This window comes from Somniosus microcephalus, chromosome 10 (assembly GCF_052327205.1).
Source record: "Somniosus microcephalus isolate GS21.2 chromosome 10, FLI_Smic_1.0, whole genome shotgun sequence".
In the NCBI taxonomy this organism is placed as follows: Eukaryota; Metazoa; Chordata; class Chondrichthyes; order Squaliformes; family Somniosidae; genus Somniosus; species Somniosus microcephalus.
The window spans coordinates 205,932,810-205,949,818 of NC_140996.1; the positions used below are offsets into that span (position 1 = coordinate 205,932,810).

General features: G+C 40.6%; 1 protein-coding gene across 15 annotated transcripts in view; it reads left to right on the forward strand.

Annotated features, from left to right (window-relative positions):
- LOC147112036 (inositol polyphosphate-4-phosphatase type I A) overlaps window positions 1-17,009 on the forward strand; it is a 268,422-nt gene that overhangs the window by 209,239 nt on the left and 42,174 nt on the right. For 10 of the 15 annotated variants that reach the window (XR_015079801.1, XM_085999519.1, XM_085999514.1 and 7 more), the window contains 3 exons: window positions 3,309-3,524; window positions 10,117-10,357; window positions 14,856-14,888. Coding sequence is in view for 14 of the 15 variants with exons in the window: in XM_085999519.1 (XP_085855645.1) it covers window positions 3,309-3,524; window positions 10,117-10,357; window positions 14,856-14,888 (490 nt within the window). In the remaining variant the exon portion in view is untranslated. The remainder of the gene's footprint in view (window positions 1-3,308; window positions 3,525-10,116; window positions 10,358-14,855; window positions 14,889-17,009) is intronic. The other 5 variants (XM_085999521.1, XM_085999523.1, XM_085999526.1 and 2 more) reach the window with 3 other exon arrangements.

Genomic DNA, 17,009 nt, shown 5'->3' on the forward strand with positions numbered 1-17,009 from the left:
GACGAGGGAACTAGATGTAATATCTCCAAGTTTGCAGATGACACAAAGCTGAGTGGACGTGTGTGCTGTGAGGAGGATGCCGAGAAACTCCAGTATGATTTGGACAGGTTGGGTGATTGAGCAGAAGCATGGCAGATGCAATATAACGTGGATAAATGCGAGGTTATCCACTTTGGTGTCAAAAACAGGAAGGCAGATTATTATCTGAATGGCAATAGATTGGGAGAAGGGGCAGTGCAACGAGACCTGGGTGTCCTTGTGCACCAGTCGCTGAAAGTAAGCATGCAGGTGCAGCAGGCGGTTAAGAAGGCAAATGGTATGTTGGCCTTAGTAGCGAGAGGGTTCAAGTACAGGAACAAGGATGTCTTGCTGCAGTTGTACAGGGCCTTGGTGAGACCACATCTGGAGTATTGTGTGCAGTTTTGGTCGCCTTATCTGAGGAAGGATGTTCTTGCCATGGAAGAAGTGCAGCGAAGATTCACCAGGCTGATACCTGGGATGGCAGGAATGATGTATGAGGAGAGATTGGGTCGATTGGGCTTGTACTCGCTGGAGTTTAGAAGAATGAGGGGATCTCATCGAAACTTATAAAATTCTAACCGGACTAGACAGACTAGATGCAGGAAGGATGTTCCCGATGGTCAGGGAGTCCAGAACTAGGGGTTACAGTCTAAGGATAAGGGGTAAGCCATTTAGGACAGAGATGAGGAGGAGTTTCTTCACCCAGAGAGTGGTGAACCTGTGGAATTCTCTACCAAAGAAGGCAGTAGAGGCCAATTCATTAAATATATTCAAGAAGGAGTTGGATATATTTCTTAAGGCTAAAGGGATCAAGGGATATGGAGAGAAGGCAGGAACAGGGTACTGAATTTGGATGATCAGCCATGATCTCATTGAATGGCGGAGCAGGCTCAAGGGGCCGAATGGCCTACTCCTGCTCCTATCTTCTATGTTTCTATATAGTGAAGGGGCTTTCAAAAATGTACATTTTGGAGTTGCATTATGAAAAGGGAAACATAAGCAAAAAGGTTACTGTTTTAGATGGGACTTAAATTCTAACCCCAAATAAACTTTCTAATTGTGATTTTTGTTGCATTAGTTATTCTGCCTCCCTTTTTTATGTCTCCCTCCCCCAATACAGAGAAAGGCTTAAATATTCCCCAACAGAAGTAGTTGATGCCGAGTCAGTTAACTTCAAAAGACATCTGGGAACAAAATGGAGGTTATAGGGATCCGTGTAGACTGATCGAAAACATCATTTCACATTTTTCTTGCAGGTCTCCCTGATCTGCATATACATACAATCCTCCATTCGGACACCACAGACAGGAGGTCAATAAAGTGCACCAATGTGATGCATCCCTTTCTGTTTTAGTTCTACTCATAAGTGATTTCCCCTGCTGGTTAGTCATTTAGGCCTTCATTTCCACCTCACCTCTGCTGCCTTTGTACCCCAGATGAGTCTGCACCCATGGACCCAGTACAGTGCATAAGGATTCCCACAAGCCATGCAATTGACTTGCTACACATTTAATTTGTACAGTCATTGTACATAAAATCAGCTATTTCTTGGTATTACATACGAATTAGGAGCAGGAGTAGGCCACTCGGCCCTTCGAGCCTGCTCCGCCATTCAGTAGGATCATGGCTGATCTGATTACTCCACATTCCCGCCTACCCCAGATAACTTTTCACCCCCTTGCTTACCAAGAATCTATGAACTGCCTTAAAAATATTCAAAGACTCTGCTTCCACTGTCCTCAGGAAGAGAGTTGCAAAGACTCACGACCCTCTGAGAAAATATTTCTCCTCATCTCTCTCTTAAATGGGCGACCCCTTATTTTTAAACAGTGATCCCTAGTTCTAGATTCTCCCACAAGAGGAAACATCCTCTCCACATCCACCCTGTCCAGACCCCTCAGGATCTTATGTTTCAATCAAGTCACCTCTTACTCTTCTAAACTCTAGCGGATACAAGCCTAGCCTGTCCAACCTTTCCTCATAAGACAACCCGCCTATTCCATGTATTAGTCTAGTAAACCTTCTCTGAACTGCTTCCAACGCATTTACATCCTTCCTTAAATAAGGAGACCAATACTGTACACAGTACTCCAGATGTGGTCTCACCAATGCCCTGTATAACTGAAGCATAACCTCCCTACTTTTGTATTCAATTTCCCTCGCAATAAACGATAACCACCTATTAGCTTTCCTAATTACTTGCTGTACCTGCAAAGTAACCTTTTGCGATTCATGCACTAGCACACCCAGATCGCTCTGCAATCTCTCACCATTTAGATAATATACTTCTTTTTTATTCTTCCTGCCAAAATGGACAACTTCACATTTTCCCACATTATACTCCATTTGCCAGATCTTTGGCCACTCACTTAACCTACCTATATCCCTTTGGAGCCTCCTTATGCTCTCTTCACAATTTACTCTAGTTCTGGATCACTGGAAAAATGTCATGGTCAGTAGTGAAATGGTGCACAGCCCTACTGTGCCAATCAACAGTGCCATGCTTTTCTCAGACATGTCGATTTAAGAGGAGCATAGAAGAGGCAATGGCGTCTGTCAGTAGGGAAAATTTGGATGGAAGTGCCATACCGTAACAGTATCCAACACATCCTAATGACCAGTTACAGGGGGTCTTATTTACAGCATTGGAGCAGGCTATGCACCTGGTCTCTCTTACAGCATTGGAGCAGGCTATGCACCTGGTCTCTCTCTCAGCATTGGAGCAGGCTATGCACCTGGTCTCTCTCACAGCATTGGAGCAGGCTATGCACCTGGTCTCTCTTACAGCATTGGAGCAGGCTATGCACCTGGTCTCTCTCACAGCATTGGAGCAGGCTATGCACCTGGTCTCTCTTACAGCATTGGAGCAGGCTATGCACCTGGTCTCTCTCACAGCATTGGAGCAGGCTATGCACCTGGTCTCTCTCTCAGCATTGGAGCAGGCTATGCACCTGGTCTTCAACAGAAAGCATCAGAATGAAGGAGAAAAAAAGGGGAGAAAGTTTAACCCCAGAATACTCTGATATAAAAAAAAAAGTCATGTTAGTCCAATTTAGTCATTGTTTTAGGAGATAATTAACAAATTATAAGTGATATGTTTTAATTTTAAACTTAGGATGTAGTTTATCAGTGTACAGCCAATGAATATCTTAAACATTCTAATGATTAAGACATTATTAGCGTGTACAGAATAATGCAATCTAAATTCTAACCATGTTCAGGTATAAAAATATTAACTTCCCAGAGGTATTTATTTTACTTTCACTTTACATTTTGTTTCTTCACAGACGAGACAACTTGTCACTGTTTGTGACTGTAAGTTACTGGCGAATGCAGTTGAAGCCCTTAATGCTGCCAGACCCAATTATATCGCCTCCAAATCATCCCCGTCAGGAGAAGCAGACCAAGTGATGCTCAGGAATGACCAGGATACACTCATGGCCAAGTGGGCAGGCAGGAACAGCCGCTCCTCCCTGCACATTAGTTGGCATGAGGAGGAATGGGTAAGTCTATAGAAAACATTGCTAATGAGTTTGAGGTCCATGAACATGGGCTGTATCACAGTTGGGGTTGCGGTACCCCACACAACATCTGAAGCCGATTCCCTGCAAGAGTTTTTAGTGGGGAAGATAATTATAGGGGTAAGTATCACTGATCTGTACTAAAATTTAATCGTTTCGTTTTGGTCGATCATTTTTAAGTTTTAGTTTAGTTATCGTCAATTACAGCGATTCTCTCAACAACCATTTTGAATAGCAGCGTATATAATGCGCATATTGCACTTATTTAAGATAGGACATTTTCAAGCTTTTGGCCTCGGCAAGGCGATCCACATTTCTGGCCCCTGAAATTGAGAACATCACAATCTGTGTTCTGAAGCGAAATTAGTGATTGCAGTTGACATTTTAGAAAAGCTTCTCTTTCACTGGTTCTGATGAACTTTGACAGAATTGGCTGTTCTGGTGCTGTCGGAGTTTGATCCCTGTTTGTGGATAGGTGCAATATTTGTTGTTTTCTGTTTAGATGGGTCAAAACCAGTTGATGGGGACAATTGAAATTGATGAACCAGGGGAGCTTCCAGTTCCTCGGGTAGGGCTTTGAGAATCCATGATTTTCCAGGGCTAAGCTTTCTTTTTATTTATTTTTTCATTTGTTCTCAGCACTGCATTTATTGCTCACCCCAGTTGTCCTGAGAAAATGATGGGGGCCATTTCCGAGGGTATTTTAGTTAACCATATATTGTGAGACTGAAGGCATATTTTGGCCAGATTGGGTAGGGCTGGCAGGTTCCCTTCCTTAAAGAACATTAGTGAACCAGCTGGGTTTTACAAGAAAAAGTAGCATGGCCTTTTTCTGGTGCCCACAAATTGCCAGATCTTATACATTCATAACTTGCAATGGTGGGGTTTGAACTCTTAACCTCTGGGTTGCAAGTCTAGTACCAAAACCACGACGGTACCGTATCCTACTTCAAGGATTAGTACAGTATACTTTTGTGCTTTTGGTACCTGACCTTCGATTTTAAATGATTTTTCAGTAACTATGAATTGAGAGAGCAGGACGGCATTGGCCATTCAAGCACCAACAGCACTATGAAGTGAAAAGACGGGTTTACTTCCCCACTCTGATGATTGCCGTGTCTCCAATGCATTATGTAGTGAATGCTCCAGGGTGAAAGCCAAACATCTTTTATATTGGAAAGGAATATTAAATGCACAAGTTGTTGCTGGATTGCTCTCGTGCACCAGCTAGCAGCTGAATATGAATTGCATTGATGAAAACCTACAAGTAGGTTTCCAACCTGCCCGTGGCTCCAGTTGATGTGGTTGAGAAAATAAGTTTGAGGGGAGCAACTGGACATCTGTTGTTAAATCTTGATATTTCAATGCAAGACATTATAATATTTTGCACTTGACCATAATTCTATGACTGATTAGATCATTATTTCTTTAATCTTCCAATGGAGATACCTATATTTGAAGGGCAAGTGATAACTGGGATCGATTCAGCTGGTTTTAACTCAGTGTTGCAGTATTTTGGATTTTGTTTGGAAAAATACTGAACATACTAAGATTGGGACCCTGGATTAAGGAGATAAAATCAGCCAGTGTTCATTCTTCTGATTGCTATAAACAACAACTTGTATTAATATAGTGCCTTTTTAGATGGAGGGTTTAAGGAAGTTATTCAAGTATAGGGCTTTGGTAGACCGAAAGCACAGCCAATGGTGGATCAAAGGGAGGGGGGCTGTGGACAAGAGGCTGGAGTTAGAGGAGTGGAGAGTTGAGGGAGAAGAGTTTTGGGTCTGAAGGAGGTTAGAGATTGGGAGGGGCAAGGCCATGGTGAAAATTAAACACAAAGATTGGAATTTTACATTGGAAGCATTGGGGGAACCAAGTTTGCAGATGAGACCAAGTTAGGGGGGCACAGTAAGTTATGTACATTCGAGAAGGAAGCTACAATAGGACATAAAATGATTAAGTGAGCAAAACTTTGGCAAATGGAGATCAACGTGGCGAAGTGCAAGGGCATCCATTTTGGACCCGAGAAAGACAAATCGGATTATTTTCTTAATGGAGAGAGACTAGGAACTGTGGAGGAGCAAAGGAATTTGGGTATCCATGTACACAAATCATTAAAAGCTAGCGCACAGGTATAAAACGTAATCAAAAGTAATGCTTCAGTTGTACAAAGTCTTTGTCACTCCCTTCTGGAGTATTGCGTTCAGCTTTTGAGAGCGCACCTCCTGAAATATAGTGGCCTTGGAGGTGGCTAGGGTTTCTAACCCTCTCTGATGGTCCAGGTGTCTCTTGGAATGGTAGATTGATCTCCTAGGCATTGCTGCTAGCAACCCAGGAGGCAAGTACAGGAAACTCTCGTTTAAACGGCACCAGAATTCTCTCTTAACCGGCAGAATTCTCACACTGAAAACAACACCTCAATAACCGGCAGTGTGTCCGAGTCAGAGTCTCCCGCGGTGGCCGAGTTAGTCAGTGGGGGTAGTTCTCCAAACTGCCACCACTCGGCTTCTTGGCGCTGTCTGAGGTCGGAACACCTCAATAGCCCTGTAACAGGAATCTGACTCTCCCGTGCTGCCGGTAGTCTCTTCTGATCCGCCATTTTACAGGGATACTGTGCGTCTCCCACGCTGCTGGTAGTCGCTGCATTGCATTACCCTCAACTGGCAGTACTGTACTTAATCAAGCATCTTACACCATCCATTTAACACAACATTCTGTAGGTGAGTACCCAATTACTGTATACTGCACATTTCTTGATTTTTTAAATTTTTCTTTGTTAAAAATAGCCTCGGTAGATAACCCTCTCCGTCATCCGGAATTTTTGATCAACCGGCAACACGCCGATCCAGTAGGTGCCGGATACCAAAGAGTTTCCTGTACATCGCATTTGCGGTTTGCACTTGTGTGCGGACCACGATGGTGACTGTGCATTGCTGCTTCTACAGGTGATCCAAGAGAGTATGAAATGAATGCAGGAGCACCATCCTATCCAGAATCGCATTGCAGCACCGATATTAATAGGATCCGTTCCGTGATTCTGGTGTTAATTTCTGGGGCAGATGTTCTTGCCCAGAATGCATGGTATGCTAGAATATGCCCTATCTGTTTTAGAGGAAACCGGCTAGATTTCATAACTCAAATATGGTCATACTTTATAAGAGCATTTAACACAAGTTTGCTATTCACATATAGAAACAAAGCACAGAAGTAACTGAATCAACAAAGCTTTAAGTTAAATGCCTCCTCCTTGCAATGTGCCTACTGTTTATCTTCCATCAAACTGGACTGGTAGGTAAAATTTTGGAGTCCATTATTAAGGAGACAGTAACAGGACATTTGGATAATAATTTAATAGGACAAAGTCAGCATGGTTTTATGAAGGGGAAGTCATGTTTGACAAATTTGCTGGAGTTCTTTGAGGAAGTAACATATAGGGTGGATAAAGGGGAACCAGTGGACATAGTGTATTTAGACTTCCAAAAGGCATTTGACAAGGTGCCACACAAAAGATTATTGCTTAAGATAAAAAATCACGGGATTGGGGGTAATATTCTGGCATGGATAGAGGATTGGCTATCTAACAGAAGGCAGAGAGTTGGGATAAATGGTTCATTCTCAGACTGGCAATCAGTAACTAGTGGTGTTCCGCAGGGGTCAGTGCTGGGTCCCCAACTCTTTACAATCTATATTAACGATTTGGAGGAGGGGACCGAGTGTAACATATCAAAGTTTGCAGATGATACTAAGATGGGAGGGAAAGTAGTGAGTGAGGAGGACATAAAAAACCCGCAAGGGGACATAGACAGGCTAAGTAAGTGGGCAGAGATTTGGCAGATGGAATACAATACTGGAAAGTGTGAGGTTATGCACTTTGGCAGGAAAAATCGTAGAGCAAGTTATTATCTTAATGGCAAGAAACTGGAAAGTACTGAAGTACAAAGGGATCTGGGGGTCCTGGTGCACGAAACTCAAAAGGTTAGTATGCAGGTGCAGCAAGTGATTAAGAAGGCCAATGGAATGTTGGCTTTCATTGCTAGGGGGATAGAATATAAAAATAGGGAGGTATTGCTTCAGTTGTACAAGGTATTTGTGCGACCGCACCTGGAATACTGCGTACAGTTTTGGTGTCCATACTTAAGAAAGGACATACTTGCTCTCGAGTCAGTACAAAGAAGGTTCACTTGGTTAATCCCGGGGATGAGGGGATGGACATATGAGGAGAGGTTGAGTAGATTGGGACTCTACTCATTGGAGTTCAGAAGAATGAGAGGCGATCTTATTGAAAAATAAGATTGTGAAGGGGTTGGATGCGGGGAAGATGTTCCCTATGATGGGTGAAACTAGAACTAGGGGGCATAGTCTTAGAATAAGGGGCTGCTCTTTCAAAACTGAGATGAGGAGGAACTACTTCACTCAGAGGGTGGTAGGTCCATGGAATATGCTGCCCCAAAAAGCTGTAGAAGCTACATCATTACATAAATTTAAAACAGAAATAGACAGTTTCCTGGAAGTAAAGGGAATTAAGGGTTACGGGGAGCGGGCAGGAATTTGGACACGAGTCTAGGTTCGGATCGGTCATGGCCCTGTGGGTAGCGGAGCGGGCCCAGGGGCCGTGTAGCCTGATCCTGCTCCTATTTCGTGTGTCTAATTCTGTTAGATTCAGGAGATGGTTCTGTGATAGTGGATTGGCGGTTAGGATCAGATCAGCCATGATCTTATTGAATGGCGGAACAGGCTCGAGGGGCCGATTGGCCTACTCCTGCTCCTATTTCTTATGTTCTTAAACTGCCTTAATTTCATTTTTTACATTAAGTTATCGATCATTCTCTAAGTTACATCAATAAAAGGGCAAACATATTGCAATCCCAAATAATTTTAAAAAGTGATGTCACCAATGCACAACCCAAGTCAAGCTCCCTTAAATAAAAGAATAAACTGCACAATTGTATTTTAAATGTTTTTCAATTGGTAACATTGAAATAATGCAAATAATATAACAAAGCAGTGACTGGCAGGATTTTCCCTCCTGCACACAGCAATCTCTCCTGTATGCGTTTGTTTTCTATATTTCTATTGGCCAATCCCTTTGAGACTGTTTGTTTTTATTTTGTGAGAACAGGGGTGAAATTCCTGTTGATAATGTTAACATAAAAGCTGGTGTGAGTGTGAAATGAGATTACCTGCTTTTTATTCACGCTAAAGTCTTTTGCAAAATTATTAACCCCCAATTTCACTGCAGAAGGGGCTCTTTGTAGGTCAGCTGGTGAATTTTTCAACTCATTCTAAATTTTCTTGTAAGGAGGCCAAGAGTTAGAATCATAGAATGATACAGCACAGAAGGAGGCCATTCGGCCCACCTTACCTGTGCTGGCTCTTTGAAAGAGCTGTCCAATTCATCCCACTCCCCTGCTCTTTCCCCATAGCCCTGCAAATTGTTATGATCTGACATTAACATGTCTTGCTATCATAATTCAAATTACAGGAGGCAAAATTAGTAAGCAATTTGTACCCTGGAAACTGGAAAAATTACTTCTGAAGATTTAACCTAGCTTCCAGAAATAAACGAGGACAGCAAAAAGGCAAATATACATAATTCCACTACATCCCACTGGAGATGGACTCTCCCTCACTCTTTCGACTGGACTAGACAGGTTGTACCTACAAATCCAGCAGGGAGTTCTTTGTGCAGAATGAGCTTTGTACTCTTTATGGTTTCATGATCCCTTGCACATTGGCTGCTTTGACCTGTAAATCCAATTTTATTACAACATTTATAAAAACACCATTTTGTTTTGATTTAGCCTGCCAAATTTAGTACTGGAAATGGACCAGCTCCCTGTTGCCCAGTTATCGAGGAGACAAAACTTTTCCAAACTCTTTACTCTGATATATTGCCTCTTTATATCGGTCTCAATTATTTTCTCCCTTTTATTTTTTTCTAGCATTTGACATTGTAAAGTGTAATTTAGTGAAAGCTAATATCACTTTACAACACTTCTGGAGCTGCCGACCATGGAACAAATGTCATTCAGCGGTCTCTCGTGTGCATAGCTTCTTCAGCTGGGAATTTGCAACTACTTTTCTATGTTCTTCTCTGTGCCTAACTATTCCAGTCATAGCACTGAGTACTTTTTTTAAATGTACTACACAGACGCAACCACCTGCAATCCTCCCTCCTTAATTCACCAACCTAGATAGCAGACTAGCTAATGAAATAGAAACAGAAATGCTGGAAATGCACACAATCCTCATCTGAAAGGTAGGTTATGATTTTGATTCTGGGTCAGGGTGTCTAGCTTGTTGACCTGTGCCAAGACCATTGCAACTGAGAATAGGAGTGCCAAAGGACTGCTCCCAGGTTTCTGCTATTGCTGCTCTTCAGGGCACAGAGAGATGCAGAAGAGCAGTCCGCCATGAGACTGACCGGCTGCCCCCTCCGCCAAACTTGGTACGTGGCCCAGGGAGGCTAACAAGAAAAGTACTTACCCTGAAATAATGAATGAATTAGAATTGTTTTCTACTGTAACCAATGAGTGATCCATTTTATAACCATTGCCATTTTTTCCTCCTTTAGGAGAAAGTGTGGCTTAATGTTGATAAAAGTTTGGACTGTATTATTCAGAGAGTAGACAAACTTCTCCAGAAGGAGCGGTTACGCAGTGATAGTTGTGAGGACGTTTTTCAGTGTGACACTACCTCTGCCAGCAAGAAAGGTAACCAAGAACATCGCGCATACTGGATAAATCCAGGGCCCTTAGATGAGAAATGTTCTCAATCTCCATCATCATTTCGTTCTTCCAATAACAGATTTGCGTGTGAGTGAACATTACCATTTGCTCTCCTTACTAACCCTTGGTATGTTAAGTAAAACAATTTTCTTAGGTTTAAAAGAAAAGAACATCCAGACAGGGAACCCAGAGTTAAACCAAAGAAATGAAACATTCACACACGAGGTGATCTGTTGACAGCCAGTAAGATGCAGGTTTATCCTAGTTCGCCAGTGAAATTTCTGATGTCAGCTGAGCTGCTTTCCATGCATCCTTCTGTTTCTGGGCGAAGACTGCCTAGCCTGATGAGTTGTTCAATATCGTTTCAGATGATTGATCAGTAGTCATGCTTGTTGCAATCCTGCCCTTCCTCACCTGCCCTCCAGCAAGAGGTGGCATGGCCTCCTCTCTCAATATGCTTCTACCGGGTTTGTCAGATGGCATTTCGCTGCGATCTCTGTATAAAAAGGTTAGAACTCCTACTGCTGCTGGCCATCCTCAAATGGTGACTTTATAAATGTCATGTTTTTAAGAGTGGTTACAGTTTTTTCAACTTGTCCTTGATTGTCAATGCATCAAAGCACTTATTGAACATATATAAAGCTGTTTTTTTTTAAAATTCGTTCATGGGATGTGGGCGTTGCTGGCAAGGCCAGCATTTATTGCCCATTCCTAATTGCCCTCAAGAAGGTGGTGGTGAGCTGCCGCCTTGAACCGCTGCAGTCCGTGTGATGAAGGTACTCCCACAGTGCTGTTAGGGAGGGAGTTCCAGGATTTTGACCCAGCGACGATGATTTGAGATCAGTGGGCTTTTTGTTTTGAAACAGCAGATGGGAAAACTGGCAATTTAATATAGTTGGTCTGTGAGCCAGAGTTTTGGAAATTGTATTTTCCTGAGGCATGATGCAATATAATCATTGATAAGGAAGTGCCAATCCTGATGCTTTGGGGATGATGCCCATCTAATTGTAACAAAAAGATTGGCCTCTTCCAGTGAGCTTACCAAGGGTTAGTTTCCATTCCATTTTTTTCTTAATTTCATATTTTGGTACTTTTAATAATTGGTTCATCATGCAGTCTGCTTTTGCCTTTGCTTGATCTTTCCTATTCTACTAACTGTCTTTGCTTTTACTGTAGTTTAATAGACAACTGGAGCTTACTTAAACATCTTTAAAAGATTAAAGTTTCATTTTGACTTCCAGTCCTGGAAACATGGCATGTCTTTCATTATGCTTTGTTCATGCAAGACCTAGATGGAGAAATGATTTGAAGAAATGGGATGAACACGTTTCAAATTCACACATCCTCACGCACCTCCGTATGTTGGGTGATGAGGGAAAAATGGCCCGCCCTCAGACTGCCATAGAAATGAGGCCTTATGCACATAGTCATCATAAAACAGGGTAATAGACAACTCGTATAACAGTATTGTATGAAGTCAGATCTTAAATTAGTTTCATTGCTCAACCCAGAAGAAATCCTCATACATAGTATGAATCTGAAGGCTTCTATCGTTTCCTCAGAAATGTGATATCTGGATGTCAGATAGCCTGTTTACCCCCTTCTCCACCCTGCTTCTATAGTAGAAGTGTGGATTTCAAATCCTAGCTTTAAAATTGAAACATGAATTCTAGATGTCAACACCCCCCCCCCCCCCCCCACATCCCCAACAGCTCTAAAATTGATTTTCTTTCAACATTGATCAGCACAAACCCAGGAATAACCTACTTGATAAAGTACTAGTTTTGATTTTCTTTTTTTTATTCACAACACAGTTCTTAGCAAATCTTTTTCTAAACATATAGTGTAACACAAATCATGTCCTTGTGCATCATTTTGTTACATATGAGAAAAGTTGTACCTGAAATGAGGCACAACATTTCTGGTTTCTTCTCCCACCTTGAAGACTGCTAGTTTCAGACACTTTCTAAATTTAAATTTAAATTTCAACAATAAAAATCCTGTTTTACAGAATCTTGCAGACATCATTTTTACAAGAAGTCCTTGTGCTTTATTTTAAATCTATGCTTAAAAGCATAGTTTTCTTACTGTCTCATGCCCATTATCTGTGTGTATGTGCCTGTGTGCGTGCTTCTGATACTTGTATGCGGCAATAGCTTCCGTTTGTTTACAGGGTGGACTGTGTTTTGCTGATGCTACGGTAGTCCTGGAATTTGTGGATACTGAAATTATAACAATGTACAGTAAGAAAATGAGAAAATTAATTAAAGCAGTATATTGGTGTATCCAGCACCAGCAAACTCTGTCTTGCTTAAATTAACATAATGGACAAATCCATTCAAAATAAATTGGAATTGCACCAAAATGAACGTTATTAATAATTTGCTAGTACCTCAAGTCAAGTTTGTTTTATGGGTTGATGTTGTAATCCTGCTTAATTAAATCAAATACACTTGGATACCGATGCCTTGTGATACCATAATCTCTCCACCCTGGTTTTGTTATATTCATGGTTTATTATGCAAGTCTGAATTCACATGATTGACTCGTAATGATTCCTGTATTCTGCTTGATTTAATTTAATCTGGAGCGCTGAACCTAATTTAAAACCAACAGTCTTGTTTTCTGTGAAATCTCTCTGTCCATTATTGTTTGTTTAAATGGCTTTAAAAATGGTCACAAAAGAAAGCATTGTCACTCGATATGAAAAGCAGCTTTAAAGTCCAACTTTTGTCCTATTGCATTGACTACTGCATGCTGTGCGATGAGCTTGCTGCCTTAAATAGCTCTAGGTACTTGCTCCCACATCTGGGCATTTTAAAACTTTTTTTTAGAAAGAATTGACAGGATTTTTATTCAGTTAAGTGTTGACTGTTTTTGTTTGAGTTTTTTTTTATTATTATATATAATTTAAGCTATTGTCTCCCGGTTCTGTCCCCAAATTATTTTTCATGGCTAACTAAAGCAATACTCTACAGGCATAATAATTGCTGGTGTTTGGAATGATTAACACACAGCTATTTTTTTTTTGCTTTGAGGTCATGAAAACCCTCTCGTTTTCCTCCATTTCTTTCTTGTGCAGGTCGTGCTAGGGCATGAGCCTTCTATGAATAACCTGATCATTTGTAAACCAGTCACTGGTGGACTGGGGTAACACTACACCTCCAATTTTCCCTCGCTCTGTGGGAAGGTCTTTGGGTCCACTCGGCATCTCTCCATAGCATGGTGTGGAAAGTGGGTGATCAGGCCTGCATTCTTTCAATCCACGGCACTGTATGCTGGTGCCCCAGTGCAGTCTGCACAGTTCTCTTAAACTTACAAGTTATATGTCCAGCTCCTTGTTTAACCGCAATTATTTTTTTATTATCTTTTGAAGGACAACTATCCACCTTGACCTTTTTTTGTTGTGGATAATAGGCTTCTAATTTACTTTTTGTGAAATGTTTCTAATGATTTTCTTGTTAAATAAGAAATGACTGACTTATTTTATGCAACACTTGTTTTTGGCTTCAGCAGTTGATGCAGGCCAACAATTGCAGGTTCCAGCTGAGAAATAATATAAAAGTGTACCTGTGGGGTTGCCTTTTCCTCTGGCACTTTAATGCAAATACCCCTACCCTGTGGCCAGTTAGAGAACTGTATCAGAGAGTAGTTGGATCCAGGTTTGTATTTTGCGATAGGGTAAACAGCAGAACCAGGGATTCCTCGCGGAGGGAGGGAGGGGAATTGGTAGGCCCGTCATTGCATGCTGCCCTTTTGCATCTCCGCGTAGCCGGTTGCAGATAATCACTGGCATAGGCTTGGCAGCAGATCTCGGATCAATCCCCTCCGTTAGGGAAATTGAAAGGTCTGAATGGACTTCAGGGAGAAATAGGGGGGAAAATTTAATTAAATTTAGATATTTTGACCTCTCCTGCACCATTTAGAAAATCAGAAATTTGTATGTAGATACAGAGCAAGGCAATTTCTATCCAGAGTTATGCCTAGTTTTTGACATTTGCAAATCTGGGAGGAATATTAAATGGAATCCTAGTCAAAAGTTAATTTATGGTGGCGATGACCACGCCCATTAATATTATTTGTTTTATATAGTTGCACAATGTTGGGTGCAGCAGTATAAAATATTATGTACAGTATTTCAGTCAAGTAAAATTATATCTTAACACCCTATTTCAGACTATTGGTTGTAATGAAATGGAAGTTTAATATATTTAATTTGGTTTTCTAGTGTCCAAAAAAACATTCATTCCTTTGTTTAAAATATTTGTGAGTGCTGATGTAGCAGTGCCTTCGATGCAGGACTTTTGATGCTATCTTGCCCATTTTGAAGATTTGTTTCACTGGTTGAATTTACTTTACAAAGACAACCTAAAACCATGTTTTGTTTGGAAAATGCCCAGGTGTAGTCATTGTTGCACTGAAATGCTCTTGCTCTTTAATTCAGTTTTGCTTGCTGCTTTGTCAGAGCTGAGTGCGAAGTACCTCATTGTAAAATACTTCAGCAACAAAAAAGCAAGTAGATCTGCTTGTCAGTAGATAAAGTGCTGCTTCCTAATCATGCATGTGCACCTCCATTTCTGTGCAGATTGCCACTCCACTGCAGAGGAGCCTACTGAAGGTATGTGTGTTTTCCAGGCCCTTTCACCAGCCAGTTTCTGCTTTTTCATACCTGACCTGGGTTGCAATAAATGCATCATGTTTTTTGCACATAGATGCTTCAGCTAGGATGTTTGGAAAACTGACCTATTTAAAGTATATTGGCTTGTACGTGTTGTTTCTGCAACATCACGGCTAACATTTAATCACAATTTCTGTCTCGTGTTATGAAGAAAATTTTGTTCAACCTTTTTAATTCGATTTAGTAATAGAAGTGCCTAGCTTCATTGTATTTCTTTCCACTTGTCTGCAAATCCCTGAAAGTCAGAATATTAGGGCAGGGTGAAGGGCCCAGATTTTCTTTGTAATGTTAAATACTGAGGGATGGGAGGAAGAAGCTGTTCAATCTCTCTTTGGAGGAAAGAGGTACAGTAACCTACTGGTTATGTTAGTGAGCTGGCAACCTAGAGGTCATGAGTTGAAATCCCATCATGGCAAGTTGTGAAATTGAATTCAGTAAATCTTTGTGAGGTTGGCACCAGAAAAAATGGCCTTGAATGCTCCCATTTTGTTGTTAAAAACCCAACTGATTCACTGATGTCCTTCATGGAAAGCAACTTGCTACCTCTACCTGATCTGGCCTACACATGACTTTAGTCCCACACTACCTGGTTGACTCTAAATGCCCTTAGGGCAACTATGCTGGGCAATAAATGCTGCCTTGCTAGTGTCACCTACAACACTAGAACAAGTTTTTCTTAAAAAAAAAATGATGGAATTATTGTGGCCTTGAAGCAGTTTATGAACAAGAGGATGTGCATGTGCACAGCAGTACAAATATCACATCTTAATAATGATCGAGGTGAAAGAAATGATCTTTCAGAATTATATTTTTAAGGGCTGAAAAGACCTTTATTTCAAAATACAAACGTCTATTTTGCGATGCACCTTTTGCAATTCTTCCTGTAAACTTGTAATGAAAATTGTGAAAAAGCGGATTATATAAAACCTTAGGAGGACAGTTGTATTTTCTTTTATTCTCTTCTGTCCCTCTGTCCTTGATTTGGACAGCCTATAATATGAGTGTAATCAAAAATAGTTTTGTTGGCAGTTCAGAAAGGTCCCTCCGCACTAGTTTCCCTTCTTCCCCAGTGACTTAGCTGCAATGCCCTTGTGCTAGAATCCTGTAAGTGAGCATGAATTATGGCTGAGATTCAAACTTGTTTGCATTAGTGCCCAGAACTGCAGATAAAAGCTAAGAGGCTACCTTGAATCTTTTTGTGGAAATGACTCGCTTTTAGAAAAACAGTCAAAGGAAATATGAGGTCTTTCCTAACAATTATACTGTCAGAAATCTAGAGAACAAATAGAAACAAAGCCAGTGATGTGTAGGTGCCTTCATTCTAGACTGAATTATAGCAGCTAATTTTAACTGACATTTACTTTATAACACCTTGATACAAAAAATTGTGATTACGTTATGATGGCGCTGATGCTACAGAAATAATAGGAAATAAGTATGCATTTTTTAAATGTTTGGAAATGTTATTGTTTGAGCATATATGAAATCCTTTATAATATGGCATGATAACCCCTGGTACATAAAACAACTCGGGCCCACAAATTATGCTGCTGTAATAATGTTTTAGTAAATGCTTTTAAAAAATCTTACTATTAATGAGGACACTGATTTTTATTTTGTCATAGCTTAAATTTAGAAGTATTTTATTGATTACTTAAAATTGTTAACTTGTTCATGCTGTTGTCCGTTCAGGAGGGATAAACCTTAAATGGAAATAATATAACAGTACAAGGAAATTGAGCTAAGGAGAGGACGATCTGAGAATGTGGCTAGCTAACTTATGAAGTACCTTTTAAATTGTCTTTTAACCTTAGCTGAAGTAACTTTAACTGCTTCTTTAGCTGAAGCACCAATAGAATACTGGATTTAATATTAAAATTAAATATTGCATTGTTCCAACTTAAAGAATGAAAATGCATGCTAACTTTAAATGCTGACTGTAGTTTGTAATAAATGTACTAACCACACTACTATATTGAAAATAATTTGAGTGAAAAATGCAGGATCTCACATGACTTGTCACTTTTCTAAATACTAAAACATACCATAGTTTACAGTGTT